At 39.6% G+C, this 13816-nt stretch overlaps 1 protein-coding gene across 1 annotated transcript in view; it reads left to right on the top strand.

The window, feature by feature from the left end:
• The window catches only part of HIVEP1 (HIVEP zinc finger 1), a 123229-nt gene that overhangs the window by 98025 nt on the left and 11388 nt on the right, over positions 1-13816 (top strand). The window contains exons 6-8 of the mRNA XM_082499300.1: positions 5514-5656; positions 7009-7184; positions 9214-9318. Of these exons, the coding sequence (XP_082355426.1) occupies positions 5514-5656; positions 7009-7184; positions 9214-9318 (424 nt within the window). The remainder of the gene's footprint in view (positions 1-5513; positions 5657-7008; positions 7185-9213; positions 9319-13816) is intronic.

Genomic DNA, 13816 nt, shown 5'->3' with positions numbered 1-13816 from the left:
GGCGGTCTGCCATCAGCAAAACTTTCCGGGCATCAGACTGGGGATTGGGGTCCATAGAGTCAGGAGTTGCTCTAGAGGAGACATACCACAGCCTGGGCAAAAGAGACGTATTTCTGTGGATATTGAGTGGACAGAGACTGTTGCTGTCAGTGGTCACCCTGCGATGTTTCTGTGTTTGCTAAATGTTCTGCTAAGATACAGGGTCGTCAGTGGGGAAAAGAGCAATAGGATGAGAAACTCGGTGTAAGAGGAAGGAATAATTTCAGAATTACAGTCGAGAAGATATGCTGAAACCCAAAAGAGCATTAGAGTTAAACCTGGTCCTCCTGAAATCAGTGGGAGACACTGCTAACGTTTATCTTGAGGGTCAAGACTTTATCTGTAGTGTTCTGTGCAGAAAATACATACATTCTGCTGGCTTTGTGTTAGTGCTGTAGCTGCATCGAGTTTTTGCTTCCATATTTTAAATTCTTATTACCTTTTCAGCCTGCTTCCTCGTACGCTTCATGAGATGTTGTACTTAAATAGTGCTAAATTGAAAAAAAAAAAAAAAAGAAAAAGAAAAAGGTATTCAAAGATACAGCTTTTTTCATCATACGTAGTTGAGCGATTCTAAGGCAAGTCTCACATCAGTTGTGTCATTGACTCATGTTTGTTTTCTTTTTAAAGAACAGCGTACCAGAAGAAATTCTCTGATAACAAAGCTACCGCGTGCCTCTTGAAGAACAAATTTTGTCTACAAACAAATTCTGTTTAAAATATAAATAATGGATAATAATATTTTGAAAAATATTTTGACAGCACCCTTTTAAACACTCTAGGAGTACTTAAATGCTGTAATAGGCAGCTGTCAGGTACATTTACAGTGCTTCTGCCACAAAAGAACCACAGTTAGTAATCTTTCTTCAGTCTTTCTTGCTGACGTTTTGAATGAAGCACATGAGCATGGGGAAAATGAAGAGTTCTTAAGCTCTGCTTGCGGCTGATTTACAGGTTTTACTCAGAGCCATTACGAAGGAAGAAAGTGCAGCGAGAAAGCACCAATTAAAGTTTAATTGGCATCTCAGATTGTAGGAGCAAGGTATAGGATGGCAGAAATTAAAAATTTCAAAGACCTGACATGACCTAACATTTCCAGATTTTGTCTGCTTTCCCTTTTAATGACTCAGGCAGCGGGATTTCAGCCGCTTTGCAGGATGCTGCTGTTACAATATACCTCTGTATTACCAGTCTCCAGTTAGAACTGGTAATGGAAGAACCAATACTAACTTGGAAACTTCCTCAGGGAAGCCATGTTTAAAGAGAGCAAAATCTGAAATTCCTCATTTGGTTCATGCCCACTAATTCTCCTACAGTTTTTTCTGGTTGGGACTGAGAATGGAGAACATTAGAGGTCCTTTTGGAAAGTAATATTCCATTGAAAAAAAAAAAAACCAAAAAAAAACCAAAAACCAACAACAAAGTCAACAAAGAGATTACAAATAATTCTCAAAACAAAAAAAAAAAGATTGATTTCCTGCTTAAAAGCTTGGTAGGGCCCTGAGTTCCTTCAGGAACCACAGTTCTGACTGCAAGTCTCTGGGGGTTGTGTTTGCTCAAGTGGTTTGAGCGTTTTCACCCTGACCTCACAGAGAGCTTTAAGTGCTACTATAATCCAATTTATAAAGAATAATAAAAATGCAGCACTCTTACACCTCACCTCCCCTCTCATAGTTGTAGCCCTTTCCAGAGTTCCTTTCCTTTGGTGTATTCTGCTCGTGGGGCTTTCACTGCTGATCTTCTCACCAAGATAAAGGGACTTCCTGAACTGTTCCTGGGTTTGCCCCCAGAGCTAAGTCTCGTGCTGCTACATAACCGCTACTAATCACTGTCACAAAAAAAGGCGGTTCTCTCAACAATAGATGCCACGGGAAAAGAAGAGAGGTGAACAACATGCAAACAATAAGGAACCCCGGGACTTTGTTTGCTCTTCACAATTCGCTGCTCAGAGGCAATAGGTGAAATTGCCGTGTTCCAGTGATTCAGAGGACAAACCACAAAGTGTTATTGTGAAAGAAGCTCCTGGAACGAGTATAACATGTTAAAATGTAACAGGAGGTTCACCTGTATGGAAAAGGCTTATTTTATCTCCTTGCTTTTTTTTTATTTTATTGTTTTATTTTATTTATTATTATTTTTCACCAGTTTCCCCCACCTGAAATCACCGGTGGTGTCTCAGGAGCCCTTTCTCAAGCCCCCACATTGATCTTGGCTTCCTTCTCTGAAGCGAATCAGTAATGTGTGCAGTATTCCAGTGTGAAGGGTTTCAGGCAAGAATAGGCTGAAGAATGGAAAATTTCTCCTAACTGGAAAGCTTTTCTTTCTTGGATGATGTGCCACAACAGTCCAGCTCACCACTGGAAAGTAGTTAAATGTAGAAAAATTTTTATGTGTAAACTAGTAAAAGTTTAAAGATATTAAAAACATTTTCCTCAAGTGGCTATGTGCCAATGGGAAAAATGTTTAATGAATATTATAATCTGAAATTTATAACTTCGATGATTCAGGCTGTGAGCATGTTTTTTTTCCAAGGGATGTTGTAAAGTACCAGAAGTATCTATTGAACTCTGGTCTCTGGGCAGCCCTAAGAGGAGGTTTTTTTCCAGTTTTATGCCAGTAATTGAAGACAGTGGAGTTAAATTGGAGCACAACGGGTAAAGTAGAAATGAATCATGGTCCTTGTCTCTACGGGAGAAGAGAGAGAAAACTGTGTTAGAAACAGAAGGCATAAGTAATTGTGGAGAGGAACATTTTACAACACTGCCATTTTTCTACCCTTTCCACCAGTATGGATGGGGTTTGGGGGGATTTTAGGTGAGGTACGTTAAAGGATTTCCACACAAGAAACCCATGCTCCTTAGAGACTGGCCGCTCTTTAAAATTTACAGAATCACAGAATCACAGAATCACAGAATTATCAGAGTTGGAAGGGACCTCTAGAGATCATCTAGTCCAACTCTCCTGCTAAAGCAGGAATTGCCTAGAGCACATTTCTCAGGACTGCATCCAGGCGGGTCTTGAAAATCTCCAGGGAAGGGGACTCCACAACCTCCCTGGGCAGCCTGTTCCAGTGCTCTGTCACCCGAACCGTAAAGAACTGTTTCCGTGTATTTGAACGGAACTTCCTGTGTTCTGAAGAGGACCCAAGTCCTCTTCAGCATCAGTTTGGAATTTTTCATAAAAACTAAAAAGGCCACTTTTTTCATTATCAGTGAGCATTTCTGGAGATTTCTGTGACAGAAACTTGGTGTTTCTGTTAGAGCATCTCTGTGATAGCAGAATTTTGCATGTTTAAGACACTGAAATGACTGCTAAAATAGCATATAACCAGTAATTTGAAGTACATCGATGGGAGACAGATAGTAATTTGAACACCTGTGTTAGAGTATCTTATTTCTGTACATAAACATTTGTGTTAAAAAAGGGGGCGTGTGGAATCCAGAAGTATTTGGTCTTGTGTTAGGTTTTGCGCTCTCGGTGCTTTTGTGAATATGCAATGTATTATAATGCTGTTTCACCATAGTCTGGATAACAGTGTGGGCCAAATACTTCTAGGATCTTTCTTTTTCCTTTGTCTTTTCATTCTTGAAAATTAAATCTGGAAAGAATACTTAGTATTTAGGTTTGAAAGATCAGGCACTTAAAGATTGCATTATTCCAGCTGCTGGGAATATTTATGTGGTATTTGGCTTATTACATATATTCTGTGTGTTCCACTACCCTTTTCCTTGTTAAATTATAAATGTCACCTTGTTACTCTTTGTTTGCAGTGGAAACAAAAGCAATTCATGTGCCAGGTAGTGTATAGGCATTACAGCGCGGTTGGGTTGCAATTACTAGAGTAGACTCCAGTATTGCTCATCCAGAACATCTCCTTTCACCTTGCGTGAATGCTGTTAAAACATGCAGGGTGAAATTTCTTTCTTCCTACACGCAGGCAGAGCTGTCATGTGTGCTTTGGTAGAACCACTCAGCTATTTGAAAATCCAGCCCAAATCAATCCGAGGGCTGCGTGAAAGCGCACGGATTGGAGTAGTACTTGCAGCCTGTGTGGATTCCTCGGGCTTGGAATCGAACAGGAAGATGCTTTTCCTCTGATCCGTGTTAATTCCTCATCAGCCACATGGAGGACTATGGGCAAGGACCGGGTGCCAGAATGATGTCACCCTTCAATATCTGTAACGACCGGTGTAATTCATCGGTCATTTTAAGTCAGCCAGTGAAGTCATTCCTCTTGCCAAGAATTCGCAAGCTTACAGCATTAAATTTTATAATGAGTAGAAAATACAAGGCCAGACTTTTTTTCTCTCATCATTTTATTCACTTATCAATATGAGCAAATGTGGTAAGCGTGCCAGCTACGTGGGTAGAACAGTTTATAAATACAGCAGCAATGATTGCTGGCTAATTGGATCATTCCTTCATTGTTGCCCATTTTATAAATATCCCAGACTTGGAAGGAGTAGATTTTAATTGGCAAGTATTGGGGGGAACTCATCCTCCTTTAAAAAAAAAAAAAAGTTCCTTAATTAATAATCAGGGGAAATGGAGAGTCGTATTTTTGTTCTGCTAGACAACTGGTATGCTTTTTCTTGTAATTTGGTCTGGCAGTGGGAATTAAGTGTGGAGTCCTGCCTTGGAAGGGTTCTGGAGCCCCCGTTAAAAACCTCACCAAATTGGGAACAGTCAATTCCCACAAGGAAACAGGTATATTTTTTGAAGAATATTAGCAATCAGAAACGTCTCCTGTTAGTATCTCCCCACGGTATACGCCTCCTTGCCACCCTTCCCCTCTTTGCTGGGCTGAGGGAAAGCAGCTCCTTCGCGGGTCGGTGGGCCAGACCCGAGACCCGCAGCTGTGGGATGGAGAGCCGTCAGGGAAGCCCTTCCCTCCCCTATCCCTAACCCGCTCGCAGGCAGCTAGAGCTGGAGATGGGCTACTGCAGCATCAGGACTTGAGCAGTGGGGAAAAAGCACGAATAACTTACATGCACTAAAGTTTCCCCCTTTTGTCAAATGGGGGGGGGGGGGGGGGGGGGGGCAGCTTCAGAGCCCCATCTGTGTGGTCCAGACATCGCATCGAGGGCAGAGGAGCGAAACTGTAGCTGTTCAGGAAGCAATTGGGTTTCATTGTAGGGATCTTTTCTCTGTAGAAGACTATAACTGTGAGCTCAGACATGTCACCTTCACCTTCCCTGAAGAAGGAAGAAGCATTCTGCTATGGTAGATTCAAAGCACTCCTGGTTTCCTACAGTGCTGTCATCTCAATCTCGATTTGGTAGTCCACAAATAGTCTGTGCATAGTAGAGAATTTGTTTAGCAAACGATACTTCATTTCATGTATCTTAACATTTTTAAAAGTCTGTTATTATAATCGTGGCTTTTATGCTGCTTTTATTCATCATCACTCACAGGTTTGAATGGTATATGAAAGATACTAATTTTAATGATATGCATATGTTGTTTTCTTTCAGCGAGCATTAAATAGAAAAAAATTGACTGCAACTGAATTCAGCAATAAGGAAAACTCCGAATCAAGCACTGAGCATGATAAAGAAAACTCCTTTAGCAAAACTGAACCAAGAAGAGTTAAAATATTCGATGGAGGGCAAGTATTGTACTTTGTATACTAGATATCATGGTGAAGATATTTTTTCCTTGATTCTAGACTTTGCAGAGATGTTGCTTCCTGTTTGATTTATTTTAAACAACAGTTCCCATACTGTGGTCTGTGGATGTTGGTTTATGTTTCCAAGAAAAATGGAAAGTCATCAGATGCCTGGAGCCAGGAGAGTTACGCGGGGGGGTAATGAAATAAAGAACAGTAGGCAGTGCAATTCTTTTTTTTTTTTTTTTTCAAAGGACGAACATTAATCAGCAGTAGAGGCAGCTAGATACAGCCATAGATGTAAATTCTTTTCCTATATTTCTCTTAAGTGATAAATAATACCTATTCTGCAATAAGGTTGTATAACTGTAGCCGGAGAGGATATAGTCCAGGGGCTAAGCAGCACACCGCGGTACAGTCTCCGTCTGGCAGTTCGCTGTGGCATACACAGACTGGAGAACTCCTGATTTGAAAAGTGCCATGGAAATATTTACTGAATCCATGCACTGTAATTCATTACATTGGTTGCCTGATATGAAGAACAGTTGCTTCGCCACAGCGCTGTGCCATGTACATCATCTTATAAAACAGATTTTTTTAGTAGAAAAAACAGTGACACTTTTAAAATTTTGAGCACAAACGGTGCGTATTTTATTATTCTCGTAATTGGTGGCGGGCACTAGGGTTTTCCATTTCTTGTTTCCCTGTTTAAACCCAGTCTAGGCCAAGTAGTTAAGCCATGACCAGCTGCCCAGGTAACACGTTGCTACGTGTGTCTGCTCAGATCCCAAACATTGCAGGGACCAGGTCACAAAAGCTGAGCACGACCTTTGGCATCCTTGAGCAGAGATACGAAGGGTGTGTAACTGCCTCTGAATGACTTTTTCCATCTAGAGACAGTCCCAGTGGGCCGAGTCCAGAGCACATTGATAGGGAATTTTAAAGACTTTCCCATTGTCGTAACTAACGTTGTTCCTTTCCTGCGTTCCAGCGCAGAGCCTCAAAGATGCTCTTTTAAAGCTCTCTCATGGTGCCCAAACCCGCTTCCAAGAACTGACGCTTTTAAAAAGTATGTTCCTGTGTTGCAAAGAGGAAATTTGAAATCTTGAAATGCTTAGTGTCAAACAGTACCTTTATTAAAAAAATGCGTTATTCCTAAACAAGTCCATGATTGCCTAGTGAAAAATCTAGATGTGAGTTGAAAAAACAAATGCATAAGTTGAGCAGAAAAAGAGCATGATTGGTTTTGTCAGTCACTCATTTTTAGATACAGTTTTTAAAATTCTGGCAGATAATGGTTTCTAACTAGAATCTTTTTCCCTTTACAAGTAATTGCCTTACTCTTATGATACTGTCACTAGGTACAAGTCAAATGAAGACTATGTGTATGTTCGGGGGAGAGGGAGAGGGAAGTACATCTGTGAAGAATGTGGAATACGTTGCAAGAAACCCAGCATGCTGAAGAAGCATATTCGCACACATACAGATGTCCGTCCTTACCATTGCAATTACTGCAACTTTTCCTTCAAAACTAAAGGTAGGGGCACTTTTCACTGTGCATTTTCCCCCTTTTTTCTTTCTACTTTGAAGTGTAATTCTTGTTCTCTCACATTTGGCTGTTGGTAAGCTAAAGAAGTTGTTTCTCTGTGGAGTTTTTGCTGTCCAATGCTTCAGATATTTGTAGTTTCTGATTTCCTTCTTTTCCTTTCTTCTGTATGTTTATTCAGATAATCACATCTTTATATGAATGAACTGCGTCGCTTGCCACGATGGGTGAGAAATTGGGGTGGAAGAGGGAAATCATATGCGAGTATGATGAAAGCTAGGTGAAATGAGCTGGTTAGCTGCTCATGCTAGGTTGGGATGGGAGCACAGAATTCTTAAGTCCCTCCTTTGGAGGTATGACATTGACATATATTGTACTCCTGTTGGCACTCAGCTAATTGCGCTGGGAAAGAAATTGGTCTTTATTAAATTACTGTATTAAAATAGTTTTTACACCCTTGAAGGACAAGGTTCACTTTCCATTTGACCTTCTAAGACACACAGGTGGACCCCTATTTTTTAAGACCTGTTACAGCAGATACTTACATGCATCCTAGTTTAAGCAGGCAGTATATTAAACAGTGGTAGATCCAGGACTCAAAATAAGTGAAACAGACAGGAGAAGTTCACAGCCAAAATACGAAAAAATTCTAAGCAGTAAAATTTTTCTTGGCTTTGAACATCATTTAGCAATAATTCTCCCCATCTGTAACCTCAGAAACCTTTGTATTTCTAGCGGGTTTGAGACTGCTCGGCACTTGAGTGGAAAACTTCCAAGAAACAACCCAGTGCTGCAGAAAGTGGGATGGATAGTTTTCAGATGTGTCAAAACCTCTTGCTGCATCCTGACAATGCTGGGTCATCACGGTGCCTTTCAGATGAAATGCCGGAGTGTGAACCCAGTGAAGTCCGAGTATGGTTTTAGCAGAGTAGGCGTGCTGGCCAAGTTCAAGTAATTAAGTCCTGCCCATTTGAAATTCTCCCCGGTTTCAGCTGTAGCAGATACTTGTATTGGCTTCCTCTTCTGCAGTTGCTATGCCCGGCTGTTGCCATCACCGCCGGCAGAGTCAGTCGCACAGTTGGGTGCTTGATGTTTGGTAAACCACCCTTCATGAAAGGACAGCGTGGCCGGTAACTTCAAGTAGTGTGTGAAGCTGGGACATGTGCTATTTGTGAGTCAACATAGCCATATAGCTTCATAGCAATTATGTCAAAAGTTGGGGTGAAGTCCTAGCTTCATTTCAAAGCAGGAATAAAGTACTCCATAAGTACAGAAGGGTCACTGTTTCACCCACTATAATTTCTTCCATTTGAATGCCTCAAAGAAATAGGTTTTTAGAGACAATAGGAAATTGTCTCTAAGCAAGCAGTTACTCATAATAGTACACATTTCATAAATATAATCATTTACAGATCTCTGATCTACTCTTAACCTGTTCTTGAAGATATTTGCCGTATTTTATTTTCAAAGGAGGAGGGAGAGCAGCCTGTGGGGCCTCTCAGCAGTTACGCATTCACTTTTGAGATTTGGATAGAATATGTTCATGCTCTGATTTTGAATAAAATTAATCTGTTTGTTTAGGTCGGCAGTGAAAATGATTACACTAAAAATAGAATCCATTAAATACTAAAAGAGCTGCAAGATATGAACTTTAGTTTCATGCGGTTGTTTTCTTCCAACATGACTTTGAAGACTGAATCGGCCTTTTTTATACTTTGCCATAAACAAACGAGGGATCTTTTACACCGATGCAAAATACATCATCATCTAGGATTTGCATCCTATTCTACATCATCTCAGTAAAGGACTTCATGTAGCCAGAGAGCTAGTAGCATTCAGGATGGTGATTCTGCTGGAGCCCTTGGCAGCTTGCATTGAGGGGCAAGGTTCTGTCAAGCGTGAAATCAGGTTATACAGGTGGTTATGAATGTAGCTGAATAAGATATAGACATGTCGAGTGTATATTTGTATACATTTGTATAGTCACAGAGCAGTTAATTTTTTTCATTTTTTTCTTAAGGAAATTTAACAAAACATATGAAGTCAAAGGCTCATAGCAAGAAATGCATGGATTTGGGAGTCTCAGTAGGCCTTATAGATGACCAGGATGGAGAAGAAGAATTTGGTAAGAAATTAAAATATTCTTTCTTTTCTGCATTTTTGTATTTCTTTTGTCACCTTATTTTCTTACTCTTTCTTTTCCAAGGCTTTTAAATTCTCGGACAGGGAATAGATACAGAGATAAAAATCTTAGAAACTAGTAAGAAATATTGGAAAAACCTTCACTAAAAGAAATGACAAGCATATGCTAAAGATAAATTGCTGCTGAATTCTTCACAAAGTGTTATGCAGTTTAACTTTATCAGTCTCACAGATAAATATGGCAAGACTGAAAATACCAGAAAAGCAGCTGTTTGCCTAGGAAAAAATGTAGTAAAATGTAGTAAAATGTAGTGTTTCTTTGAAAATAGTTGTGCATGCAATTGTCAAAGTTTTGAGATGCGCATTTCATACAAATTATGTCACTAACATGCCACCCAAATCACAAATATGTTGCTGAGTGCTTTGCAAGGAGGCTGATCATCTTCCAGTGTAGAGGTCTGTCCTCCTTCACAAATAATTGGGTGTAAATCAGCATATAGTGATCATTTAGAAATGAGGAATGTCTTTCATCCTGACCTGTTCTACTTCTCCATTAGTGATGAGAGTGTTATCAAAATGAATGTATTTGCTAATAAATAATTGGAATTCGACACTTCCCGCATCCTGAGATGGCTCCGCTGAAGAGGAGATGAGATCGAAGACAATCGAAGAGGGCCAAAAGGGGTTCCACGCGGGTTTGGTTCAGCATGATAAGACATATGTAGCTGCACCAGACCCAGTGAGACAGAAAAGGATTGTGCATCAGGACTCTGTTTCAGATCTCGGCATGTCTCAGGGCAGTGGTGGCATTTTCTCCTTCCTGCTGTTTCTCAGCAAGGGGATGAGTCCTGTTGCCTTGCCTTGCCTTGTTGTATTTTTCTTCCTTCAGTGGAATAGTTTATTAGATTGCGGATGAGGTTTTGAGAAAAGAAAGCAGTGGGGATCTTTATTTAAACAGTAAAGGGCAAGAAAGATGAATGCACTTGCTCCCATATGACAACCGCTAGCAAAATAAGCGAATCAGCTTGAATCTAATTCTAAATAATGCTGGGAATATGACTCAGCTGGTATGATTCAGTAGTGCGCTAGGTACAAAGAAACCTGCATTTTCCCTTTTTTGGCATTCTCCGATATATTCCTTTTTGGTAAGCTAAAAACATGTTCCCGTTTGCAATTTGAGGTACCAAATAAATAACACGGAAGATAAGCAGCAGTACAAATTACCGTCCTTTTCTCACAGAGGAACAGTTTTCATTAACATTTTCAGCCTTCACATCACAGAAAAATCGTTGCAACTTTTTAAAGCAATGTTCTGTAGCTTTCAACGTTTATTTATTTATTTATTTATTTATAAACTACAGCTGAACAGGTATTTCCATTTACTAGAAACTGAAAACATTTTATTGATTGATAAATCGATATTCCCAATTGCATACATTAAAATCTGCACTTGTGGTTATATATAATGGGAAACGTTCCAAATGTTAACAGAATTATCAGTAACACCCGGTAGAAGTAAGCCATTTCAAACATTTGTTGAAAGATAGCTTTTCTTTGGCTCTAAGACTATTTAATTGAGAGAGAGAGGCTCTCTTTTTACATAACATGTACAGGTGTGTGTAACCATAGTAAAAATATATCATATATTCCCTGAAATACATTCTTTGTTTCAGCACAATAATTACTTAACAAAATAAATACTCTACTTTGGGAAAAAAAGCAAGACAAACATTCAACAGGATTTGCCACATAATCCATTAAATTCTTCCAGAAATTTAATTTTAAGACTGCAATGATTCTTTGGGTGTTCGGTTTTCTTCTTTCTTTTTTTTTTTTTTTTCCAAAATAGAGCAGGTAACACTTCTTTCTTTAAGAACCCCAAAACAAAAAACAACTTGGTGGTAAAATCCTCGTCTTCTTTAAACAAGCTGGCTCAGGTACCCATAGCAAAACCAGCTGTGCAGCATAAAGCTCAGTACAAAAGTCCCGTCCAAGAAGCAGGGTAATTAAGCCCATAATAAATACACGTTTGCTGCAGCCAAACCAGTTGAGCCTCTCCGGTTGCTGCCTAACACAGTGCATTTACAATTATCCATGTAAATTCAATGAGTAACTGTACACTTGAAAAATGAGATTTCATCTCTCATCTTACCTCGCCACACTTGAAGGTATTTCTCGTGATAATTCAGAAACTTGCTTGTTGGCTCATTTTTAAGGCAGATAGTCAGGACAGGGGAAAAAAAAAAAGGTGTGAACTATTTGCATACATGTTTTTTCAGATGTAGGTGGTTCTGCTGCCCTCTCTGAAATCCTGTACGTGCTAATTTTTTGGCTACATTTGAACAAGACTGGGTATATTTTTTTTTGAGGTGTCCAGGCAGTCTCAGTTAACAGAGCAGCTTCGACCACCTCTTTGGCCGCCCTTTCCCCAGGGCAGCGCAGTGGAGCTCGCTTTTGGAAAGGGCAGCATCCCTTGTGCCAGGTCTGGGCTCTAGGGACATCCCTGCCAGCAGTGTGTCACCCACAAAGGAAAACGTGGGTGGGTGCGGTATTGAGCTGCGCTCATGGCGTTACATCTTTGGCCCTTTCACCCCTCCTCCCTCTGCCGTGTGGTCATGGCGGGTTTGTGTTACGTATCCTTTTGGTGCTTTAAAAAAAATGACGTCTTTAAATGCGAACATTTCTTACTTCAGGAATTTTGTGGTTGTTAAAAGTGGTCTCTCTTTTAAAGAGTGGTCTGCCCAGTCCCATCTCTCTCCTCAGTTGGAAGGCAATGTGAGATGATGTAGAGGAAGGTGCAGAAGATCTGATAAGAAATAATTATGACCTCAGAAAAAAAATTTCTTCTTCCCGTAGGCCATGTGAGATTGGCCTGTTTCCTGACCCAGAGAATGTCTGTCTGTCAGTCGCTAACTAATTTGTTATCCGAACACTTGGAATACTGATTATTCTTATGGCAATAAAAACGTCTGCACCTTTGCTTAAAACAACTAAGCTGTATGTCTTCCACCAGACTTCGAATTAGAGAATTAGCCAGAAATTTAACAAAGCAAACACCCTATTATTTAACAAGGAATTTGCTGGTTCTGGTTTATGTCGTTTTTTTAAAGCATAGGCAATCATAATTATTTGATTATATCATTTTTTAGATTCATATGAGTAGTCAGTGTTGACCTGATAGCAGTACAGGTTAATGGTACACGTGGATTGAATGAAGAGTGCAAAATTGCGCGCAGTGCTGAGCGCAGGCAGGCGTGCGTGCAGGCAGGCACACACACACACACAGAGCCTGGTTTTTCGGTAATCTGAGAAGCTGCAATTTTGTTGTGCTTGTAGCATCTAGGGAAAAAAAGCAAGAGATGCTCTCTAGCTGTCTGAGGCTATATGTGATCAGAGCTTTTAACACAGCATTCTTTGTATTTGGACTTGTCATCATTTGGGTATTAGTAAATACTTTCTGGCCTGGCTTTTTGTATTCAAAACCATTCCCTCATCCATTTATCTTTCATCTTCTGCTCTGTGGAATGTTCTTGTCACCAAAATACAGGGTTACAATGTAAGGAATGTTAATATCTGAATTAAATTGTCAGACGAAGTGAACTGTTTAGTGTGACAGACTGCAACTGGGGATATCCTCTTTGGCCGTGTTGACCCAACATTTTGCTATGCGGTCTTAAAAACAACAATAATTTGTCTTCAAATGAAATCACTTATGAACTTTAAACCTGTAATATTTCATATGTAAGCTAACGTATGAATGGTATGGTATGCCTGAGTAAACTTGCAGAAGATAGTTATTTAATAGTGAAATCAGTAGATGGGCAGAACTTACTTTAATGGTCTCTGTGGAGAAATTTTATCCCAAAATACTAATTACTTTACCAGTGAAAAGACCTAATTGTAAGTTTCAGATATGTATTTATATATATATACACACTATATACATAAAAAAAAATCCACTTTTATTTTCTGCAGTATTAAATAAACCCTTCTAGACACAATGGTTCTAAGTTAATTTGCTATATATTACTTACAGTAGATCTTAAGTGAGTTTCCATGGCTCTTGATTAGCTTAATCATGACTCAGTCTGTGTTTTCACTGCACCTACATTTTAAGAGTGAAAATAAATGAAAATCTTTGCAATAATATCCTCCATTGGCAAATAGAATGGAAGGCTGGTTCTGTACAACTTATGCAATATATTTTTTAATTTAATTTAATCTTATCTTTTTTTTTTTTTTTTAAACTGTCAGTGTCTGATCTTCAACTAGATGTACATTAAGCATGCTGGAGCCCTACACCTACAGCCTGGGAATAGAGTTGCTAACGCTCGGGTTGATTTACAATGTACAGATTACCCAGGAAGGCTTAGGTGTAAATTATGTCTTCAGAGAAGCAGAGGTTACTCTTACTTTCTTGGTTAGTTTTATTTTGTTACTTTCCATACTCTTAGGAATGAAGGTCAAAAGCCCACCGTTGT

Source organism: Vanellus vanellus (genome assembly GCF_965231255.1).
Source record: "Vanellus vanellus genome assembly, chromosome: 2".
NCBI classification, from domain to species: Eukaryota; Metazoa; Chordata; class Aves; order Charadriiformes; family Charadriidae; genus Vanellus; species Vanellus vanellus.
The sequence above is the reverse complement of the archived record's forward strand: the minus strand, read 5'-3'. Positions and strand labels throughout refer to the sequence as shown.